Source organism: Panicum virgatum, chromosome 7N (genome assembly GCF_016808335.1).
Source record: "Panicum virgatum strain AP13 chromosome 7N, P.virgatum_v5, whole genome shotgun sequence".
Lineage (NCBI taxonomy): Eukaryota > Viridiplantae > Streptophyta > Magnoliopsida > Poales > Poaceae > Panicum > Panicum virgatum.
This window is the reverse complement of record NC_053151.1, coordinates 48,849,117-48,869,276: the sequence shown is the minus strand read 5'-3', so window position 1 is coordinate 48,869,276 and position 20,160 is coordinate 48,849,117. Positions and strand designations below refer to the sequence as shown.

General features: G+C 46.5%; 4 protein-coding genes across 4 annotated transcripts; 2 read left to right on the top strand and 2 right to left on the bottom strand.

The window, feature by feature from the left end:
* Positions 1-245: 245 nt before the first annotated feature.
* On the bottom strand, positions 246-4,263 carry LOC120682194 (forkhead box protein D2-like). The gene is made up of 6 exons (XM_039963987.1): positions 3,472-4,263; positions 2,094-2,199; positions 1,840-2,008; positions 1,547-1,734; positions 765-901; positions 246-565 (listed from the first exon to the last, which is right to left on the bottom strand). Exons 1-5 carry the CDS (start codon positions 4,068-4,070, stop codon positions 782-784), a joined length of 1,182 nt encoding a protein of 393 aa, XP_039819921.1. The 5' UTR covers positions 4,071-4,263; the 3' UTR covers positions 246-565; positions 765-781.
* A 2,505-nt stretch (positions 4,264-6,768) lies between these two features.
* Positions 6,769-9,960, top strand: LOC120683123 (cell division protein FtsZ homolog 1, chloroplastic-like). The gene is made up of 6 exons (XM_039965148.1): positions 6,769-7,077; positions 7,935-8,034; positions 8,268-8,497; positions 8,882-9,049; positions 9,124-9,357; positions 9,566-9,960. The coding sequence occupies exons 1-6, from the start codon at positions 6,853-6,855 to the stop codon at positions 9,821-9,823; spliced, it is 1,215 nt and encodes a 404-aa protein (XP_039821082.1). The 5' UTR covers positions 6,769-6,852; the 3' UTR covers positions 9,824-9,960.
* Positions 9,961-11,220: 1,260 nt separating this feature from the next.
* Positions 11,221-13,578, bottom strand: LOC120681379 (cytochrome c oxidase-assembly factor COX23, mitochondrial-like). The gene is made up of 3 exons (XM_039962871.1): positions 13,326-13,578; positions 13,085-13,158; positions 11,221-11,564 (listed from the first exon to the last, which is right to left on the bottom strand). Exons 1-3 carry the CDS (start codon positions 13,576-13,578, stop codon positions 11,517-11,519), a joined length of 375 nt encoding a protein of 124 aa, XP_039818805.1. The 3' UTR covers positions 11,221-11,516.
* Positions 13,579-14,575: 997 nt separating this feature from the next.
* On the top strand, positions 14,576-17,592 carry LOC120683204 (beta-fructofuranosidase, insoluble isoenzyme 7-like). The gene is made up of 5 exons (XM_039965232.1): positions 14,576-14,827; positions 14,958-14,966; positions 15,647-16,515; positions 16,595-17,092; positions 17,178-17,592. Exons 1-5 carry the CDS (start codon positions 14,674-14,676, stop codon positions 17,409-17,411), a joined length of 1,764 nt encoding a protein of 587 aa, XP_039821166.1. The 5' UTR covers positions 14,576-14,673; the 3' UTR covers positions 17,412-17,592.
* The last annotated feature ends 2,568 nt before the right edge of the window (positions 17,593-20,160 follow it).

Genomic DNA, 20,160 nt, shown 5'->3' with positions numbered 1-20,160 from the left:
ACTTGGGTACAGAGCTCTTGAATAATGTTGGCAACTGAAGCATCGAATAGCCGTTACTTTTTTTTTACTTTGACATTTCCCATCCAACCACCAGGCCCAAGTCAAGCAAGACTCTTGGACGCACAATCTTTTCTAAAAGCAAAAAAGAAGACAAAGAAATCTTATGCTACTCTTGGAAGAAGAGACCTCTGCAAACCACTTGGACTGGTGGGCAGTTAACTCAGATTGCCCTCATGGCCCCAATATGGAAAAACAACAGTACAATTAAAGTTTATAGCATTTTAAGAGTTCAACCTGGCACTCAATTGAAAGCTTAACTTTACATAGTCAGCATGACATTTAGACATTTAGGAACTAACACTACGAATTCAGTAAAGGTTACACCAGTACCACAGCGGTGGCCTGAATGAATAACAAACTACAGGCTACCACAATAATCTGATCTTTGCCTGACAATTCATAATCCATAACATTGAAGAAATACATAAGCTATGCTGTCCATTCTGTCAAGAACACCATATGGTAATGTTAGGCCTATGATATCTGCCACACTGCAAACCTAGATCTGCACACAAGAAAAGAAAATTACCAAATTAGAACAAAACAAAGCACAACCTTATCAGATTATGGTTACAATACTACAATTCAGATCATCGTATAAAAACTCTTCAAAAGCGTCATGCAATCATTTAAAGATATATTACGGATGATGCCATCACCATCCCTGAAGTCTGGGCTGAATGTGGTACTGTGAAAAAACTAACCTGTTAATGAGGATTTGCTATGTCTTCTTGATGAAGTGGTGACCAAGCATTTCTGATAATCCTGACATAGGAATGCTTTCACAGCCAAATAGCTCTTGAAGTTTTGAATCACATAATATCGATCCATTGATGACATCCTGCGCAAAATCAAATAGAGCAATTGATGTTTGTGGTATTAAGTGTATATTTCACTGTTTATAGTCTCATTCACTTGATAATCCCATGACCTAAGGGAAATAATATTAGGAACCTTAGATGCAAGTTAAAGAAAAAAACACACACACCACAATCCAGGCATTTGTTTCCTTGCCTGGTATTTCACAACTGCTAATATAAATTGATGCATTGTGGCCACACTCTTCCAACCTCAATCTAAGATTCCAGGGTATCTGAACCAATGAAGATATGCAGATAAATAAATGTCTACACAATGTCAGAATGGTTGTCTCCTCCCAGGAAGGATGCTCCTAGTTCTCCAGAGAACTTATGAACAACTCTCATACCTCATACGCCCCCCCCCCCCCCCCCCCCCCGCGAAACACACTGTAGTGATGTAGCATACCAAACAGTCAGTTCAGATATGGGGGTCTACAATTCAAGTTTGTAGCACTAAAACAAATGGTGTTGAATGTACCAGGTCATTCTTCAGCTTTCCTTGTTAGACTGCTTTTGAAAACCTAATTAAAAGTGTTTTCCGGAACTGAATTGTCTGCAGCACATGCACTCAATGTACCTCTAAAAATGGACAGTGAATGTAACAAAAAGGTAGGACAGAGCCATACCTCGAGTTGGTTTGCCTTTATGTAATCCCAGAGGTATTTCAGAGCATCCTCTTGAGGGAATGTTCCATCAGTTCCAATAAACTTTGCTAGCGCGTCAGAAATAATCACAGAGGGTTGATTAATGAGTTGTCCATGTTGAGGAGTCTCGGTGGGAGCCTTCATTCTTTTCACGTTGCGAATTTGATCTTCTGCAATGCCATGACAAAGTACTTGAGAAGATTTCCATGGAGCAAAGTTTCACAGATGCAAATATAGATAAGCATATATTGACCAAAAGAAATAGAAGCCTGTACTTGGATCAAGTGGGGTAATGTGCTTAGCCAACAATTTGTTCATCTTAAACATGTCAGTGGTGTCAGTTCCAAAAACCACACGAAGTTCATCATTGCAAATGATCTTTCTTTTGTCATCAGGATCTTGAAGATTATTCTGCCTGATATATGCCCACAGCTGCTTCACAATCTGAATGAAATTTTCTAAAGACATCATTCAAAGAGTACTGAACAGCGTAGAGTACATTTCTATCATAATGAAAAGTAAGCAGTACCTGAGTTCTTGACATAGCAGTCTCGCCAACAATGGTCTGAAGTTCAGGTGAAATTGCACAAACTTTATTTAAACCACCAGGTCCACCCCTTTTCCGCTTAGAAGCACTAGGAGAAATTGCACATAATCAACAATCAGTGTGTTTCATAAAAGGAAAAGCACAGGTACTATAGCAAAGTATAAATCAGGTTACACACTAGAGTAATAAAGTCTCTAAAACTGAACAGTGGTCCTGGCCAGAAAAATGAAAAAACTTCTATATAAATATTGGTCCTTGGGGTACAAGAGCCCAAGAGTTTGGTCAACATATTGTCCAAGCAAAATAAAATAAATTTCGGGACCAGCTTCCATATCAGTGCTGTGTGACATGGTTCTAGGGTACAAGCTAACCAATACCCCTCGAAGAAGAAACAAGACATACATGCAAAAAGGTGCGTGCAAGCACATTAAGTTAGCCAGGAAAATGAATCTAAAAAACAAATCCAAAGAAACAAGTACTGAGGCTAAATACAGCCAGCAGCTGCAAATAGAAATAGTACTACACAAAAACTGAGATGACAGCTTATTGGTACAATATTAAAATACACACATGTACTTATGTTCGAGGGAACAGCTTTTCATGAGAGAGAGGGAGAGGGATTTGTAAATGTCTGCAAATGACAAGAGCAGTCTACAGGGACCATTAAGTAAAATGAGAAATTGGAAAACAAGACTCAAACAGACAAGGAAAACAGTTAGTTATATTCAATTGTTCTCAGGAACCAGGAAGTGGTGATATAAATCAAAATAAATTCATGAAACACAGCACATCTACCTTCCTTGGTAGTTTGTATGTCTTAGTAAACTACTAGTCCACATGCCCTTTTTACCTGAAACGTATCCGTAGAATTGACCTTTTCTATTTCGCAGAAAACTTTTAGAAGCACAAAAGGCATAATACAAATAAAAGCAGTCAACACAACCGTGCCTGGATTCCTATCTGTTTGACCAATACTTTGAGTTAACAGAAATTGGCAACAAAACAACAACAGAGCAGTTACTAGATAACTATCTACAGTCAAAAAAGGCAGAAAATGCCATCCTAAGCAAACCGTCCTGAACACTACAGTACGTAAAAACCACTTGTATAAAGTGAAACCTGACAAATCAGCTAAGAAAGTTTAAACTAAACCCTAACCCTAACTTTGCCAGAATAAAGCCAATTCATGATTCCGAATAGACATCATCTGTATTGGCATTGAATCATCAACATTAGCAAAGCTAGTCAAATAAATCGACCAACTAGAAGTCAAAACAAAGTAGATTTCACCGCCAATTGTTTGAGATACTATAGCCAACTCAATCTGGGGAACGGAAACCCTAATTTCACGACAGCTCACCTTTCCTTGTTGTCGCCGGCGACCTGCGATGCCGCGGTGGGGAGAGCAGTGCCCCCGACTCCAGGGGCCGGCTGTTGGAAGGAGACGGTCCCACCCGTGGCGGCCCCGCCTAGGCCGGTGGTGTAGCGGAAGGCGAGCGGCGGCGGCGGGTAGAAGGCCATGGCTGGTACGGCCGGCGGTGAGGACACCGCAGGGATGGTGGCTGGGGCAGGGAGCTGAGGCATGGCCTGGAAGATGAGCTGCGGCTGGAGCGCCGCGAGCTGCTGGTGCTGCTGCGGCTGCGCCTGAATCTGCTGTGCAAGAGGCGGGGCCTGCGCCTGCTGCAGGACCTGAGCCTGGGGCTGCGGCACGGAGGCCGCGGTTGTAATAGCCTGCGGCGGAGGGGCCGCCTGGGGTTTGGGCGGCGGCTGCGGCTGGAGGCGCGGGCCGAAGAAGAGGTCCATCTGGTCGCGGATGAACTGCGCCTTGTGGGAGAGGTCCGTTCCGAACTTGGCCTCCGCCTGCTGCAGCACGGCGGCAAGCGAGGCCTCCCCGGACCCGCCGGCGGAGCCGCGGAGGAGGGACTCGACGCAGCTAGCGATCTCCTGGTCGGACACCATGGCGGGAGCGTGGGAAAAACTCAAATCTCGAAAAAAACCCCGCTTCCCTCCCGCGATTCCTTCCCCCCTCCCTCTCTCTCTCCTCCGCCCCTCTCTGTGTCTCTGGCGCTTGGTCTCTCTTTCTCTCTCCTCGCCTCTCCCCCTCACCCTTTCTCTCTCCTGGCCCTCGGTCTAGCCTCTCTGCCGATTTGTTAAACTAGGGCACATTTCGTCGGGAGGGGAGGAAAAGATGGGAAAAGGACAGGTCGCTTACGCAGCCGCGGATGGGGAGGGCTAGGGGAGGATGGGCCCACGTGTCATGAGAGTGGGTGGGGAATGCTGCGTGTCGAGACGGGGAGGATGCGACTATGCGAGACGACGGGCGGAATGACGAGAGTGCCCATAGTTTTGGATGCGGTTGTGACTTGTGAGCAGGGATTTTTTTCCGGACCGTTGAGTACGAACCGTGGGCGCCCGGTTCCGGCTAATCGGTCATCGATTACCGGTAAAAATCGTTTAACTCAAATTTGAATTCAAAACCCGCAGTAATACCGGTTTCGAACGGCTAACCGGCCGGTTTGACCGGTTTACCGGTCCGGTTTGACCGGTTACCGGTCGGTTTGAGTGGTAACCGGTCGGTTTGAACGGTAACTGACCAAATTCAATTTTTTTTCTTTTTTAGTTTAAATTCAAATGCCCGCAAAGTATACTAAATGAATGTTTGTATAATATGTTTTAGCCTAAATGAACCCTCCAACCCTTTTTTGTACTACTTTTACATTGTATTTGTATACTTTTGTATGCACGTTTTTTTTAACTTCAAATGCTCGCAAAGTATACTAAATGAACGAATATTTGAAAAATTTGACACCATTAGATTCGTCACAACTTGAAGTATTTTTAAGAATTTTTTGGGATTTTTCCATTTTTTGGAATTCAAATTTAAAATTTGAATTTGGCCCGGTTTCTAACCGTCCGGATCCGGAACCGGGCCGGGCCGGGCCGGTTAGACCGGTAACCGCGGTAACCGGTCCGGTTTCGAACGGTTTTTTTAACCCTGCTTGTGAGTGGGTAGGGGGCGCGGTTTCTGCGCCAGTGGACCCCCCGGAAATTCTATTCATCGCGTGCGCGTGAAACAGCGCGGACACGTTGCAGAAGGCGCCGACGCTCCCTGCAAGTGGGGCCGCACACACTGTTCTTCTTCCTCCTCGCGATTTGTGGTGGCCACCGGGTCCGGGGGTGGTTGGGGGGCGTCGGTGAGGTCGCCGGCGGGCGGGTGGTGGCGGAAGGCGGCGGAGCTTTAGGGTTTTGGGTTGCTGGGGGCTGGGGCGGCCTCCATGGCTGCCGGACTTAGAGGAGAGGGCCGGGGGCGGCGGCCCAGCGGCGGTTCAGCCGGCGGAGGGCAAGACGGCGCTCCGGGCAGGGTAGGACCTCCGGTGGGCGGAGGCCGCCGGCGGGGGCGAGAGAAGGCAGCAGCGGTGGTGGATCAACAGCACGGCGGCGAGATTGGTTAGCGTGGTGGTGGTCGAGGACGGCGGCGGAGGCCGCCGGAGCCGGGGAGGTGGTCGACGGCGGGGGCGGCGGGGGGTGCTCGCCTCTGCGATGGGTTCCCCTAATCTCGCATAGTGCGAGGAATAGACACCCCCGTGGACCCCCGCCCCGGGACGCCTTGGCAGTTGCTGAGAAGAGCGATCGTGGGCTAGGCCGAGACGGGCCGCGTGAAAGGCCGAAGTTGATCGGAGATGGGCCGCGTTTAGGGGGAACCCACATTTCCATCCTTGTTGGGAATCATGCCCAAATAAACCGTGTCAGCTATCAATTATGACTTCACAAAAGAATAACTTCGTAAATGTTTGATAATCTGCTTCCGTTTTAAAATTGACTGGATACTTCATATACTTTAACATGCTTGTTTCTAAATATATTTTATCATGTGTCGTTGTTTAACCTCTTTTTTTAGCATTTGATGCTTGATATAGCAAATATTTTTAAAAGATTCATTACAGCATAATTAGAAATGAATACTACTTAAACAAATAAATACATACGTCTAGAAAATCCCCAAACTTTCTCCATGTCACTAAGATCATTCATTCTTATGTTACATAGACAAAAATGATGATGTGAGATGCAATTTAAGATCAGTTTCAGTGCATGGTTTCATTGTACGGTTACCTGGAGAAAAACTAGGTAACTAAACCGAATAAGTGTCATAGGAATGAAACTATGTCGTATTTCATGAAACTTTTCCATTTCTCCCCTATGAAATATCCTACCACATCAGCAAAATTAAATTCCATAAAACTCTAATAAAACTCCATTGAGATCGATCTAAGAAGAAAGAGAAGAATACAGGTTTAGGTGATGAAACATGGTGTACACAGTTACCAAGAGCTATAAAATTGGAATAAAAACTCTAATGAGAGGATTTAAGTTTCATCTACAGTTCATCAATTTCTATTGGTCACATGACACATTTGATCATTAATACTAAATTAAATGTGACCGCTTATATATGAAACTTTGTATTGAGAGAGGTGGTTTCATTCCATTATCAAGCTGACATAGCACTCTTGGTAATTATGCAATGATACTGTGCACTGAAATAGTTAAAAAAAATCCCAAATAAATCATTCTATAACATATTAGTAACATACTGAATTTCACAAAAAATTCAGTAAGACAACAAAACCCTCCAAATTCTCAAAACCCTAGACCAGTTCAGATCCCATCCCCGCTTCACGCGCCCACCTCTGACCTCCCCGTGCCAGCATTTCGCCACCAACGAGGGGAGCGAGTGGCCATGGCCTCGCGCGGTGCTGCCTCCTCGGCTTCCGCCCTCGTCCGCCTTCCGGGCCGGGCTCACCTGCGCGCCTCGCCACGAAGCGGGTGGCGGGACCACAGGCGGCCCCGCCGCACGACCGCTCGGTGCTCGTTCGCGCCGGTGGAGACGGCGAGGATAAAGGTGGTGGGCGTCGGAGGCGGTGGCAACAACGCCGTCAACCGCATGATCGGCAGCGGCCTCCAGGTAGCGGCGGCGCTCCCTGACCCGTCTCATTCGGGTTTGGGCTTTGCTTTCTATGCCGTTCATAACAGCGTGTAGATCTATTTGATGGAAATTTAGAAGAATATATACCCTCCTCTCCATCCAATTCCATGAAACTGTTCATAACAATGCCATTGTTAGGCATATGATTTTTTCTGGAGTAATACTTGATAATCTGATGGGAACTCTAGAACAGCAGTTTTCGTTCTCGAAAAATAAGTTAGTAGTTTTTTGAAACAAAAAAAAAGACTAAGTTAGTAGTTTGATGCTCGACCTTGCTTATTTCCTCCCCATCCAATTTCATACCTGCCACAGCCCATAGAACAGTGCTTTAGGCCTTGTTCGGTTGGGCATGGATTCATTCCGGGCCGGGAATGATAGAAACAATAAGAGAGATAACAAGAGACCGGATTTCATTACGGGTCAAAAACTAATTGCAACACAATAGACTCATAATAAGTACAACAAGAGACAAGGATTGATTCCACACCTCTAGACTCGTGGATTGACTCCATGTCTTTTAATGTAGCTATCATAAGCATATTTTATTGCAATTAGTTTTCGACTCGGAATGAAATCCCGGTCTCTTGTTATATTTCTGATTGTTTTTATCATTCCCGGCCCGGAATGAATCCATGTCTAACCGAACAAGGCCTTAGTTTAGTGTAAGAGGATTTGCTTAGTCATCTGTTTTTTTTATGATATGCTAATCTGTAACTATTGGAACATCTATGCAATCAATGTTGAGGTCCAATTTATTATTTATGATTTAACGGTGACAATCACTCTATTTTCATCGTTGCCTCCTCAATTCTGATAACTGGACTATATGATTTCAGGGTATTGAATTTTATGCTATAAACACGGATTCCCAGGCCCTTATTACTTCACAAGCGCAGTATCCTCTGCAAATTGGGGAGCAGTTGACTCGTGGACTAGGTAATATTATATGTTCCTCCTTTAGTTATGCTTTACATGTGTAAAAAGAAAGTTTTCATGCAAATGTGGCACCTCTTCAGTTTGTATCATGTAGAAACATGCACCGAGAATATAGATAATGCTTGGAAGCGCCTTAGTATCCTGTTACAGATGTACTGTGTAAATACGTAAATTTCTACTGAAAAATGCTGCGGAGATTAGCTAGATTCACTAAATATGATAGCTCATGACAGGTACTGGTGGAAAACCAAATTTGGGAGAGCAGGCTGCTGAGGAATCAAGAGAAGCCATAGCCACTGCCCTGAGGGATTCAGATCTTGTCTTTATAACAGCTGGAATGGGTGGAGGTACTGGATCCGGTGCTGCTCCAGTTGTTGCCCAGATATCAAAGGAAGCTGGTTATCTTACCGTTGGTGTTGTCACCTATCCATTCAGCTTTGAAGGCCGTAAACGCTCTCTACAGGCAAGTATCTGAGGTCCCCTCTCCTGAATTCAAATTATTTGCAGTAGTAACAATGATAATTTACAGCATTTCTTGCTGTCCATATATGAACTTGAGCATTTCTTGCCAGCACTTCTTGCTGTTCATATATGAACTGGATGTCAGATATAGCATTACCTGTAGTTCCTCTCATCAACTTTAGTTCCTGCCTTTATATAAACTGGATGCCCAAAAGTAATTGCAAGTATCTGGGTGGCTTGTGCAGTGTGAATTCATTTAGCTATTGGGACTTCTGAATTTCTATGAACGGTTTTTTGGCCAATCAACCACAGTTTCATTTCCTAATACAGTTTTTTTTCTTTTCTTTAGTTACTTGACATCATGACTTGTGTATAACCATTTCAGGCACTGGAAGCACTAGAGAAGCTAGAAAAGAGTGTAGACACACTTATTGTGATCCCAAACGATAAGTTGTTAGATGTTGCCGATGAAAACACGCCCTTGCAAGATGCGTTCCTTCTTGCAGATGATGTCCTTCGTCAGGGTGTTCAAGGAATATCGGACATCATCACGGTGGGTGGTTTCTTCCCCGTTCTGCACTAAATTAGTTGCAAATTGTGATAATAACTTATACGGAAACTTTGCAGATACCTGGACTAGTAAATGTTGATTTTGCTGATGTGAAAGCTGTCATGAAAAACTCTGGAACTGCCATGCTTGGCGTTGGTGTTTCTTCCAGTAAAAATCGGGCCCAAGAAGCTGCTGAGCAGGCAACACTTGCTCCCTTGATTGGATCATCCATTGAGGCAGCTACTGGCGTCGTGTACAATATCACTGGTGGAAAGGACATCACTTTGCAAGAAGTGAACAAAGTATCCCAGGTGCATCTACATTTCCTTTAATGTTTTTTCAAAAATTCTGGGAAATGAAGAAATGTTGGGTATCCTCAAGTAGATTAGATGGATCAGATATGTGAATGTTTAATGTCATAGTGATGATGTAGTTTCACTGGGATCAAGCTTGTAGGTGTATGAAGTATTAATTAGCGAACATACATCCTAAAAGTAAGCACTCATTTACCTTTTGCAGATTGTTACAAGCCTTGCCGATCCTTCAGCAAACATAATTTTTGGTGCTGTTGTTGATGACCGCTACACTGGTGAGATACACGTGACAATCATCGCAACAGGGTTTCCACAATCCTTCCAGAAATCCCTTCTGGCTGATCCCAAGGGAGCACGGATGGTGGAAGCCAAAGAGAAGGCATCAAGCATCGCCCATAAAGCAGCAGCAGCTGCGGTTCAACCAGTGCCTGCCTCGGCTTGGTCCCGAAGACTCTTCTCCTGAACTCAGTTCGTTAGGCAAACTTCCTTGTGGAGCTTGTGATTTGTGGGGCATTAGAGGGTTGGCATCTGGCTTGTCATGGCAGCCCCAAAGGCGTTCTTTAGCTATCTGGAGATTTATAGATTGGTTAGTGTTGGATAGTGGTAGGCAGGGTTTACAAAACCGGTGGGAACCGGTCCGGTTACCGGTCAAACCGGACCGGTCCGGTTCGGTTCCGGTTTGGGCCGGTACCAAACCGGCCCAAATTCAAAATTCAAATTTGAATTAAAAAAATGAAAAATTCCCAAAAATACTTCAAGGTGCGACGAATCTAATGGTGTCAAATTTTCTCAAAAATTCGTTCGTTTAACATACTTTTTGGGCATTTAAAGTTAAACCAAAAAAGAAAAGAAAAAAAATGAGACGGCCCATTAAGGCCCACTTGGTAAACCGGTCAAACTGGCCGGTAAACCGGTCAAACCGGCCGGTATACCGTTCCAAACCGGTTACACATGCGATTTTAAATTTGGATTTGAATTCAAACCGGTCAAACCGGTTGGTATACCGGTACGAACCGGTTGAACTGAGTTTTTTGAATTCAAATTTGAATTCGACCGGTACCGACCAGTTTCCGGCCAAACCGGACCGGTATACCGGTACCGGACCCCGGCGGTTTGGTCGGTCCGGTCGGTAAATGAAACCCTGGTGGTAGGTTCAATTTCAGTGTATGTATCGTTTGATTTGTTTGATTTTGAGGTTCAGCACAGTGAGGTGGAGTGAAATGCTCAGCGTTGGACTAGTTCTGCTGAAGATCTTGAGCACTTTTACTGCTCGCTGTCGGGCCAGACGTGGGGGTAACAATGGCTCTTCCTCGCAGAGGAAAGTCGATGACCTCGTTACAGTGCCGTCCCTCCTCTAGGAGGTGACGCCACGATCGCTCCTATCTAACTCGAAGTTTGATCTGTGCGAATGCAAGTTTGAACTGAAAATGCTTCACAATGTTTGTGAAAATCCAATGGAACATTCAGAGGGGGCATGGAGTCTTCGGTAGAGAAACAAGGCGACCGTTCTATGAGGAAAACCAAGTAGCTAGGTAACATGCTACAGCTGAAAGAAAGAAAGAGAGCAACATGAGTCATCGTTGGCAAGTTTGTTACAACAGCACCTACAGATTGGCACACCTAGACTAACAAATAATCTTTCGACATGAAGCCACTGATGGGTTTTTCCAGTTTTATATTAAAGTCACAAACAGGGCAAACGTGATAAATGGCCCATGTGTAGCAGAAAGGCGATAAATTACCAATGTGAGTAGAGTTCGTCATTCCAGACCAGCTCATACTGCATCAAAGGTGAACTTCCACTTCCACAGGGCACGGCAGGAAGAACAGGCGGATGTAAACCACAAGAACGCAAGATAATACTTTGGAGTAAAAGCGTTCCAGAAATAAAATTTTATTTAGCAAATCCTCGTGTCATGACACCCGATGACTCTCAAAATACATCTTTGCTCATCAGATTCGCTCGCCAAAGCCATTGAGCTAATGAGCTGTGCTCGGACCTTACATCTCCCTCAACCTAGAGACTGATCTACTATTTCCTACCTTGCACAACTTATAAAGGATCATCACGAAACGAAAGACGCTGTGATTTCACTCGAATCAGGAAGCAACTTATTGCACATCACCAGCAGATTGCTCAGGGGGAACGCCACTGTTCACCCAAAAAGTGATCGGCTTTTATTCCATTCAAGCCGAGCCTCCCTCTGAAAAATATTGAAACACAAAGGACATGAGATAATCAACATTGTGAAATAAATGAAGAAAAATGCGGGAATCAAACAAGTGTGTATACAGGAGTGTTACTTGGAAAACAGTACCAACTGAAACACTCATGTTTAAAGAAAAGTTTGGATACACTTTAGTTCAGATTAATGAATCAAATAACCTGGGTTTTTAGTACCTGCAAATATGATAAATAGCATTTCGATTTATTAACAAAATCAGAAATACAACTCACTGGGCATGCACAATTATATTAATTATTTGTTTATCCGGACAACTACTACAATAAAATTTGCTACGGTGCATGAGCGGGGTATGATATGAGTTCATCTGTGAGACTGTGACCTTACCCAAACCTAACTTTTTGTGTATGTGTCAAGACAGCATTTACTGCTTTTAACATCGGAAAAGGATAGCTCATAAAGAAAAGGCGGGAGGAGGAGGTGAGGGGGGAGAAAGGAACAATGCTTTTGGGAAGGTCAATAAGCACTATAGGAGACAGGGCCATAAAAATGGTAAAATTGTAAGTAAATGACCATATGATGATTTAGATTTAGTATTCAGGCCATTGCAGTAAAAAATTCAGACTTTGGAGCAGATCTTGGTGGTGGGTTTTATAGCTAAAAGTTACCAAACTCTAGTCCTTTACTTATGTGCATCCAACTGTAAGGTAGTATCCAAGGAGGAACAGAGCATCAGTCATAACTCAAAACATTATAATCGCTACAGTCAGGATACTGGATGGATATGGGGTGAAGCTATATGCAGATGGGGCAACAAATGGAAAAACAAGGCTAAAATCACCGAAGTGATGACCCTAGAAACGTTGGTGCTACCAATATGAAAATCAGCTAAGCTCGTCAATCAAATGCACCACACAGAGTTTTGAACTCAACTAAGCACATTTGGGATGCTACATCTCTGTGCCCAGTTCTGCACGTTGATGCCATCATGCCAAAGTTACTAGCTTACTGCTGATGCATTTTTTTCCTTGAATATCTAAAGAGTAAAGCACGCATTTTACAGCAGCAAGATTTTCTGAAAAAACAGTTCCCCCCATTGGAGTACAGGTAGCTACTGTAGGGATCTCTGTTGACCAATATGACATGGTTAAAAGGCTAGTGAGTCTACTCCCTCCGTCCCAAAATAAATATAATTTTATGGTTCAAAATTTGTTCCACAAAGAATGCAATTTTGACCTAGCAACCATAAAAGACAAGAGTCTCCGAAAACTTCTCATACAAAAGACAAGTCAATGTCTAGATTTTTCTTGCAAAAGACAAGGGGCGATTTAATAATTTTGCACCTAGCATTGTTTTACGTGTCCCGTCCTAGAATTGCATTTATTTTGGGACGGAGGGAGTATGTAGTAATCATGGGTGTCGTTGGGCTGAAGCTTCTTGGACAACTAACAGAGAGTGAGACTGTGTGGAACAACTGAGTCCATCTATCGCGTATCACCACCAAGTTTGCGGAGGAATCGGGAAGACAAAAGACAAACCTCTTTCTTCTTGCACTCCTTGTAATCGTCGAACTGCTGCTGGCACTTGCTCTTGTCCTGGTTGGCCTCCAAACCTTAAGAAACAACGATAGCATCAGCGAGCGACCATACAGTGCAGCTGTACAAAGGAAGAGCTCCCTAAGTCCCTAGTGAACGTGGAAGTGCGAAGGGATCGAGGAGAGGAGGAGATGGCGGCGGCCAGATTGGGGATTAGGGCGGTTGGATATAGTTGGGCGCATACACTTGAGGGAGGCGGTGTACTGGGGGAAGCAGGAGGAGTCCGCGATCCTGGCGGCGCTGGGGTACGGCGGCTGCGGCGGCGACGTCCCCGGGGACGCGCGGTGGTGGGTGGGGGACGCCGAGGCTGCCTGTGCCGTCGCCATGGTGCCGCGTCGTCGTCGTCGTCTCCCTCTCCTCTTTTGGGCTTTGTTACAGTTTGGAGGAAGAGAGCCCCTTTTCTTTCTCTTTTTTCGGATAGGCTTGGAGCAGATCATAGTGGGCCGTGTATGTGCGTATTTCTATTGGTGGGCCGTGCGTGCGGATGGGCCATTGTTTATCTACTGTGGGCCAACAACTCTCTCTCCCTCACACAGAGTGCTGTGACATGGGCCAAAAGGCGCTATCCTCTTGCATCAATCAGAAGCCATCGTTTCACCTGAAGATGTACTAAGAAGGATGGTGATGAAATCTCAAAAAAAAAAAAGAATGATGGTGATGTGAAGTTTAGTTATTGAGGACCAAGTTCAGTCAGGACAAAGATCATGGATAAATGCCACTTGTAAAAAAGAAAAGAAAAAAAAAGGTGGCTTCCTCTAACGTTTAACAACTCATGAAAGTACCCAGCAGGCCAGCAGCTGATCAGCAACTATATTCTATTTCCTAGTCCTAGTTGGCCAGATGCAGAAGCAACCTTCGCGCATCATTTGACTAGGAAATCATTAAGAGAACCACGACATTAGCTTACAAGTAATCTAGATCATATATTCAGACCATCAGAAGACTACAAAGCCCTGAAGCATCCCCAAGAAATAGCCTTGTCTTGTGCCTGAATGGCGTGCATGAGCATCCACACACCTCTGATGGTCTTACAAAGTTACACTGTTATCAAGATTCAGTGTTCAGTAATACGTAAAGCAGATCAGTAACCTATGATCTATCGGCTACCACCTCTTATTCGTGATGGTTTCCAGGTAACTTTGCGTCAGAGAAGGGATCACTTGCGGCGGAGTAAATGTAGATCCCGTTCGCTAGGCCACGATACTGAAATGTCGTCTGGCCGGTGGTGACCTTTAAGAAACGACCTGAACCGGTCCCGATCGGATCTTGAAACGAAAGCTCCAGTTTTTTAAGAGATCAAAGCTCAACAACAAAAGGATGGAATCTAGATCGCTCGCACATCACCATTCCATGTGCATCCGAGGAAAGCACATGTCTAATGCTAACATTTCGCACTTTAAAATTGCACACTTGCTAACAAACTTTTAAGAATTCAGACTTGGGATGCTATTTATTCGGCACTCTTGAGCGAAGCAGGAGAGCAGCCAGAGGGAGGTGACCCGTCCACTTTGCTCCCGTCCCCCCTGGCGACCATGGCGGGGCTTCCTCTCGCCACCGTCGCGTTCCATCTCTGCCTCCTCGCGTCCTCTTCCGCCGCTCTCCGGCTGGCCCCCGAGACCACGGGCGAGGGCCGCCATGTCGGCAGGACGGCCTACCACTTCCAGCCAGCCAAGAACTGGCAGAACGGTAAGCGCGCTGACTTGTCTTCAGGCGTTTGTGCAATTCCTTGATCTAGAACAGAATTAGCTGAACTTTCGATCGCGTGGCGAACTGCTGATCCCGATGGATTCTTGCGGATGATCGCGGCGCCGAGCAGATCCGAATGGTGCGTTCTGCTTCTTGGTCCTCTGTTCTTCTTCCGTTCTCTTCTATTACTACCATGTCTGACACCTATAAGATTGCTTTGCTCTGATAAAGCTAAATTGGGATCACTTTATCTTGTCTTGGGTGTATCTAGTTGAACCGTACAAATTAAACTCCATTAGTTTGGGTGGGATGATGTCCTGGGAGGAACATAGTGTCAGAAGCTTAAACCTATCCATAGTTGATAAGAAAAAGCAGACAAAGAAAGGAAAAATCAGGGAAAGATGCTTGTGTGGCCCCAAGTTGATAGGGTAGATTGGACTGCCAAGTGTGCCTGCCACCCTGCACCTACTTGGAGTGTGGGTGTGTCTCACATCTCTGAAGACATGCTTGCACGTAAGCTTTCTTTGCCTGTTCCGTGACATGAGTGGATTAGTAGCAACCCGGAACAGAGAATATCTTGTTCCACTTCAGTAAAGAACAACAAATCTTTGAAGATTCAAATAATTCAGTTAAGGGAGCTATGCAGCTCTCCAAATCTTTTGCCTAAAATCACCAGACCAGACCATGTCACTCTCAGTGTAAAACTGAACTGCTTCTCAGTGTAAAACTGGACTGCTGCCAAACCTGTTGATCAGTGATCATGACATACTTCCGGATACTGAAAAACTGACGGTTGCTTCCGGCGTTATACACGAACAGGGCCCATGTACTACAACGGCATGTACCACTTCTTCTACCAGTACAACCCACACGGCGCGCTCTGGGACATCGGCAACCTCTCCTGGGGCCACTCCGTCTCCGGCGACCTCGTCAACTGGGCGGCCCTGGACACGGCGCTCGACCCGACGGCGCCATTCGACATCAATGGCTGCTGGTCGGGCTCCGCCACCATCCTCCCCGGCGGCACCCCGGCCATTCTCTACACGGGCATCGACGCCAACAACGAGCAGGTGCAGAACGTGGCGTTCCCCAAGAACCCGGCCGACCCGCTCCTGCGCGAGTGGGTCAAGCCCAGCTACAACCCCGTGATCGCTCTCCCGGCCGACGTCCCCGGCGACAAGTTCCGGGACCCCTCGACGGCGTGGCGCGGCCGCGACGGGCTCTGGCGCATCGCGGTGTCCGCCGAGGTCAGCGGCGTGGCGTCCACGCTGGTGTACCGCAGCGCGGACTTCCTGCGCTGGGAGCGGAACGCCGCGCCCCTGCACTCGTCCCGCGCCGCCGGCATGGTCGAGTGCCCGGACCTGTTCGCGGTGAAGCAGCACGGCAAGGACGGGCTCAACACGTCGGCGAACGGCCCCGGGGTGAGCCACGTGCTCAAGCTCAGCGTGATGGACACTCTCCAGGACTACTACATGGTCGGCCGGTACGACGACGCGGCGGACACCTTCGTGCCGGCGGAGCCCGAGCGCGGCGACGACGTCCGGAACTGGCGGCGGTTCGACTACGGGCACGTCTACGCGTCCAAGTCCTTCTTCGACGCGCGCAAGAACCGGCGCGTGCTGTGGTCGTGGGCCAACGAGTCCGACAGCCAGGCCGACGACGTTGCCAGGGGCTGGTCCGGCGTTCAGGTCACCAATCTGACGCATTCTGCAGCTCCTGTCATCGATGATCCGATCCACTAGCTGCTCACTAGCTTGTGCGATGCAGACGGTGCCGAGGAAGCTGTGGCTGGACAAGGACGGGAAGCAGCTGCGGCAGTGGCCCATCGAGGAGATCGAGACGCTGAGGAGGAAGCGCGTCGGCCTACGCCTTGACACGGCGCTGAACGCCGGAGCCATGAACGAGATCGTCGGCGTCGCGGGCTCGCAGGCGGACGTGGAGGTCGCGTTCAAGATCCCGAGCCTGGAGGCCGCCGAGGCGCTCGACCCCAACTGGCTGCTGGACCCGCAGAAGCTGTGCGGGGAGAAGGGCGCCTCCGTGCCGGGCGGCGTCGGGCCGTTCGGGCTCATCGTGATGGCCTCCGGCGACCTGCAGGAGCACACCGCCGTGTTCTTTCGGGTGTTCAGGCACCATGCTGACTACAAGCTCCTCATGTGCACCGATCTGACGAAGTCATCTACTCGAGCTGGGGTGTACAAGCCGCCCTACGGAGGATTCGTGGACATCGACATCAAGGAGCACAAGACCATCAAGCTAAGAACCCTGGTGAGTTGAGTTCTGCTGCTTCACCGATTTGCTTCTTTAGTAAGGTGCGTAAGAGGAAATCGACAGACACGGTACACTGAAACAGATCGACCATTCGGTGGTGGAGAGCTACGGCGCCGAGGGGAGGGCCTGCATCACGGCACGGGTGTACCCCGAGCACGCACAGACGAGCAACAGCCACATGTTCGTGTTCAACAACGGGACGGACATGGTGAAGGTGACCAAGCTGGAGGCGTGGGAGCTCGCGACGGCGACCGTGAACGTTGCAGACGAAGGCTTCATTCTTTCTGAATCCAAAGACGAAACTGAATCATATTAGCTTCACGTTACGCCCTTCGTATGCGACCGATTGTTTTCCTGAAGGCCGGTTTAATTTCGTGGATAGAGAGAGAGAGAGAGAGAGAGAGAGAGGAAGGAAAAGGTGCATTTCGAATAAGAACACACCGGCGAACAGAATTGTTGTTGAGAACATATTAATTGATTTTGGCAGAAGGAAAAAAGAATCAAATTCTCCTAGGGGTAAAAAAAGGGTGAAAAGTCCGGTTTACACCCTTACCTATCATAAAAGTCCGATTTTCATCCTTCAACTATAAAACCGGATAACAATGGTCATCCAACTGATGAAACTAGACAATTTTTTCCCCTTAGGTGCTTTCCATTTTATGAGAATGAAAAATATTAAAGTTAAATTAAAAAATTTATAAATAACTTAATTTAAATAAAAGAATATGAAAGGTTCAGTTATTCAGCTCAAAACTACCTATCTATTGGCATGATACTTTTCAGTTATTCAACTCAGAATTTTTTATTTCCATAATATTTGGTTGATTGTATTTATATCTATTATTTTTAAATAACCAAGGTTCAAATAGAGCAATAATAGGTCGTTAGAAAAAAAATTGGCAATAGTTTCATTTTTTTATAAATTAGATTTTATTTTTTAGATCTAATTAGATTTTTTATTATTTTTAAAATACAAAACCACTTTGGAAACTATCAAGGACCAAATTTGCCCGGCTTCGATAGTTGGATAGTCTATATTATCCCATTTGTAATTAAAAATTGAAAATCAAACTTCTATTTTTTTTGAGAAAAGGGTAGGATTTTATTGATATAGTAGTTTTACATCCAAGCCCCTGATCGGGTACTTCTTAAAAAAAAGAAAAAATACACATAAGTCCACAGGAGAAGTAGCCGGTGCTCTTCGCCATCTCCGATCATCGCTGCTGCAACCTGGTTCTCCTCCATCTCCCGCCATGAAGAAGCTCCAGGAAGACATTTATGGCCGACTTCCGATTTGATGAAAAGACTTCAAATTTTAAGCCCATCAGTAGCACGATGTGCTGTTGGATCGTTGAATGCCCCGGGCAATCCCCATCATTACCGGAACACAGATGCCAGACACATCTCCAGCAATCTCCGGCCAACAAACAGCAATCCCACGAAGGGGATCCATGAACACCAGCCCCCAACCAGGGGCAAGTGGACAATAAACCTCACAAAGAAAACTCCTTGGAGGTACCAAAATCCGATGAAAACATCACCGGTAAAAGCTCCAATCCTCCAGGCTTTGGATGCCAATTCGTTAGCAGCCAGGCCAGCGACGACGTTGAAGTCGTGGGCATAGCAGGCACAATGAAGCCCACAAAGGATCTGAACACCGATGCGTAAAACAACAACAAAGAAAACATCGTCGAAGCTAAATCCTCCGCATAAATCAGCACTGCCATGCTCCACCAACCCCTCAGCCATCACCAGACTCTCTCCTCTGACACAGACGACAGCCGAAAAACCCAAGAGGAAGCAAAAGATTCCCGGTGAATTCCTCACCGAGAAGAGATCCAACTCTAACCTAACGAAGGGTAAACTGAAGATCCCCAATCCATGAACATAAAGCTGGAGATACACTAACCTTAGAGTAACCATCCTCCAATCATCAGCGCCCGTGATGTCGCTGGGGCTGAGAGAGACCCCCACCGACCGTCGGAGCACCATGACAGAGGAAGCCCTAAAAAAACCCTAACTACACCTAGATCTATAAAACTAGGCTAGTATGCACAACCGGGGGTCAATTCCCGGTTCCCCTTCGTCTCCGGCGCCGAACGGGTCAGTGGAGAAGAAAGGGAACCATTGGAATCGGCCCCGGAAAGAAAATCGCTCTCCTGTCGCCTCCGCTTTACTGTAGCATCGAGAAAGAACGAGAGGGGAGAAGAAGCGCTCGCACTGAGTCTCCTGGTTTGGTTCGCCAACAGGGCCACTGTGGAAGAATTTTGAGGACGTTTTGGGCTGGCCTGTCAGTTCCCATTGCATAAGTCCGGCCCAAAAAGTGGCCTGCGGGCTGACACGGATTTGGGCGCTTTTTATTTTTTTATTTTTTATTTTCGTTTTTTTTAAAAAATATTTTTGATTTGAAAATTTACAAAAATATACCTCGGCCGCCCCGCTGCCGGGCGGCCGGAACCTAGCCGCCCGGCAGCAGGGCGGCAGAGGCATTTTTGAAAAAGTTTTCATAGAAAAAATTACACACAGGTCCCAGGGGCCGGTCGCTTGGCGGCGGGGCGGCCGGCCCCCAGGCCGCCCGTCTGCGGGGCGACCGGCATCCCATCACGGCACCAAGCGCACGGGCCGATGCAGCAGGCCAGCGCTGCCTCATCAGGGACGCACGACCAGGAGCAGGCAGCCCGCGCAGCTTCAAGCTCAGCAGCAAGGCAAGGTAATTTTCTATAGCTAATTCTCATGTCGTGTCTCTTTCATGCTACAGGAATGTTCAGTTATTTAATTGCTGCATGTTTGCTCTGGCCGGCTCTTCTGAGTAATGGATTAGCTTTTGCTCGATAATCTTTGCTAGTTTTTGTTTGCTTAATTAAGAGGGCTCTTTTATAGTATCTAGTCTATTTATTTTGGTGAGTCTCTTAATTGACGTTTTAGTTTAGCTTTGCTTCCACTATTTATCTGTGACCAAGCAGCCTTTGGTCACAGATAAATAGTGGAAGCAAAGCTAAACTAAAAGGTCAATTAAGAGACTCACCAAAATAATAGACTAGATACTAAAAAAGAGCCCTCTTAAT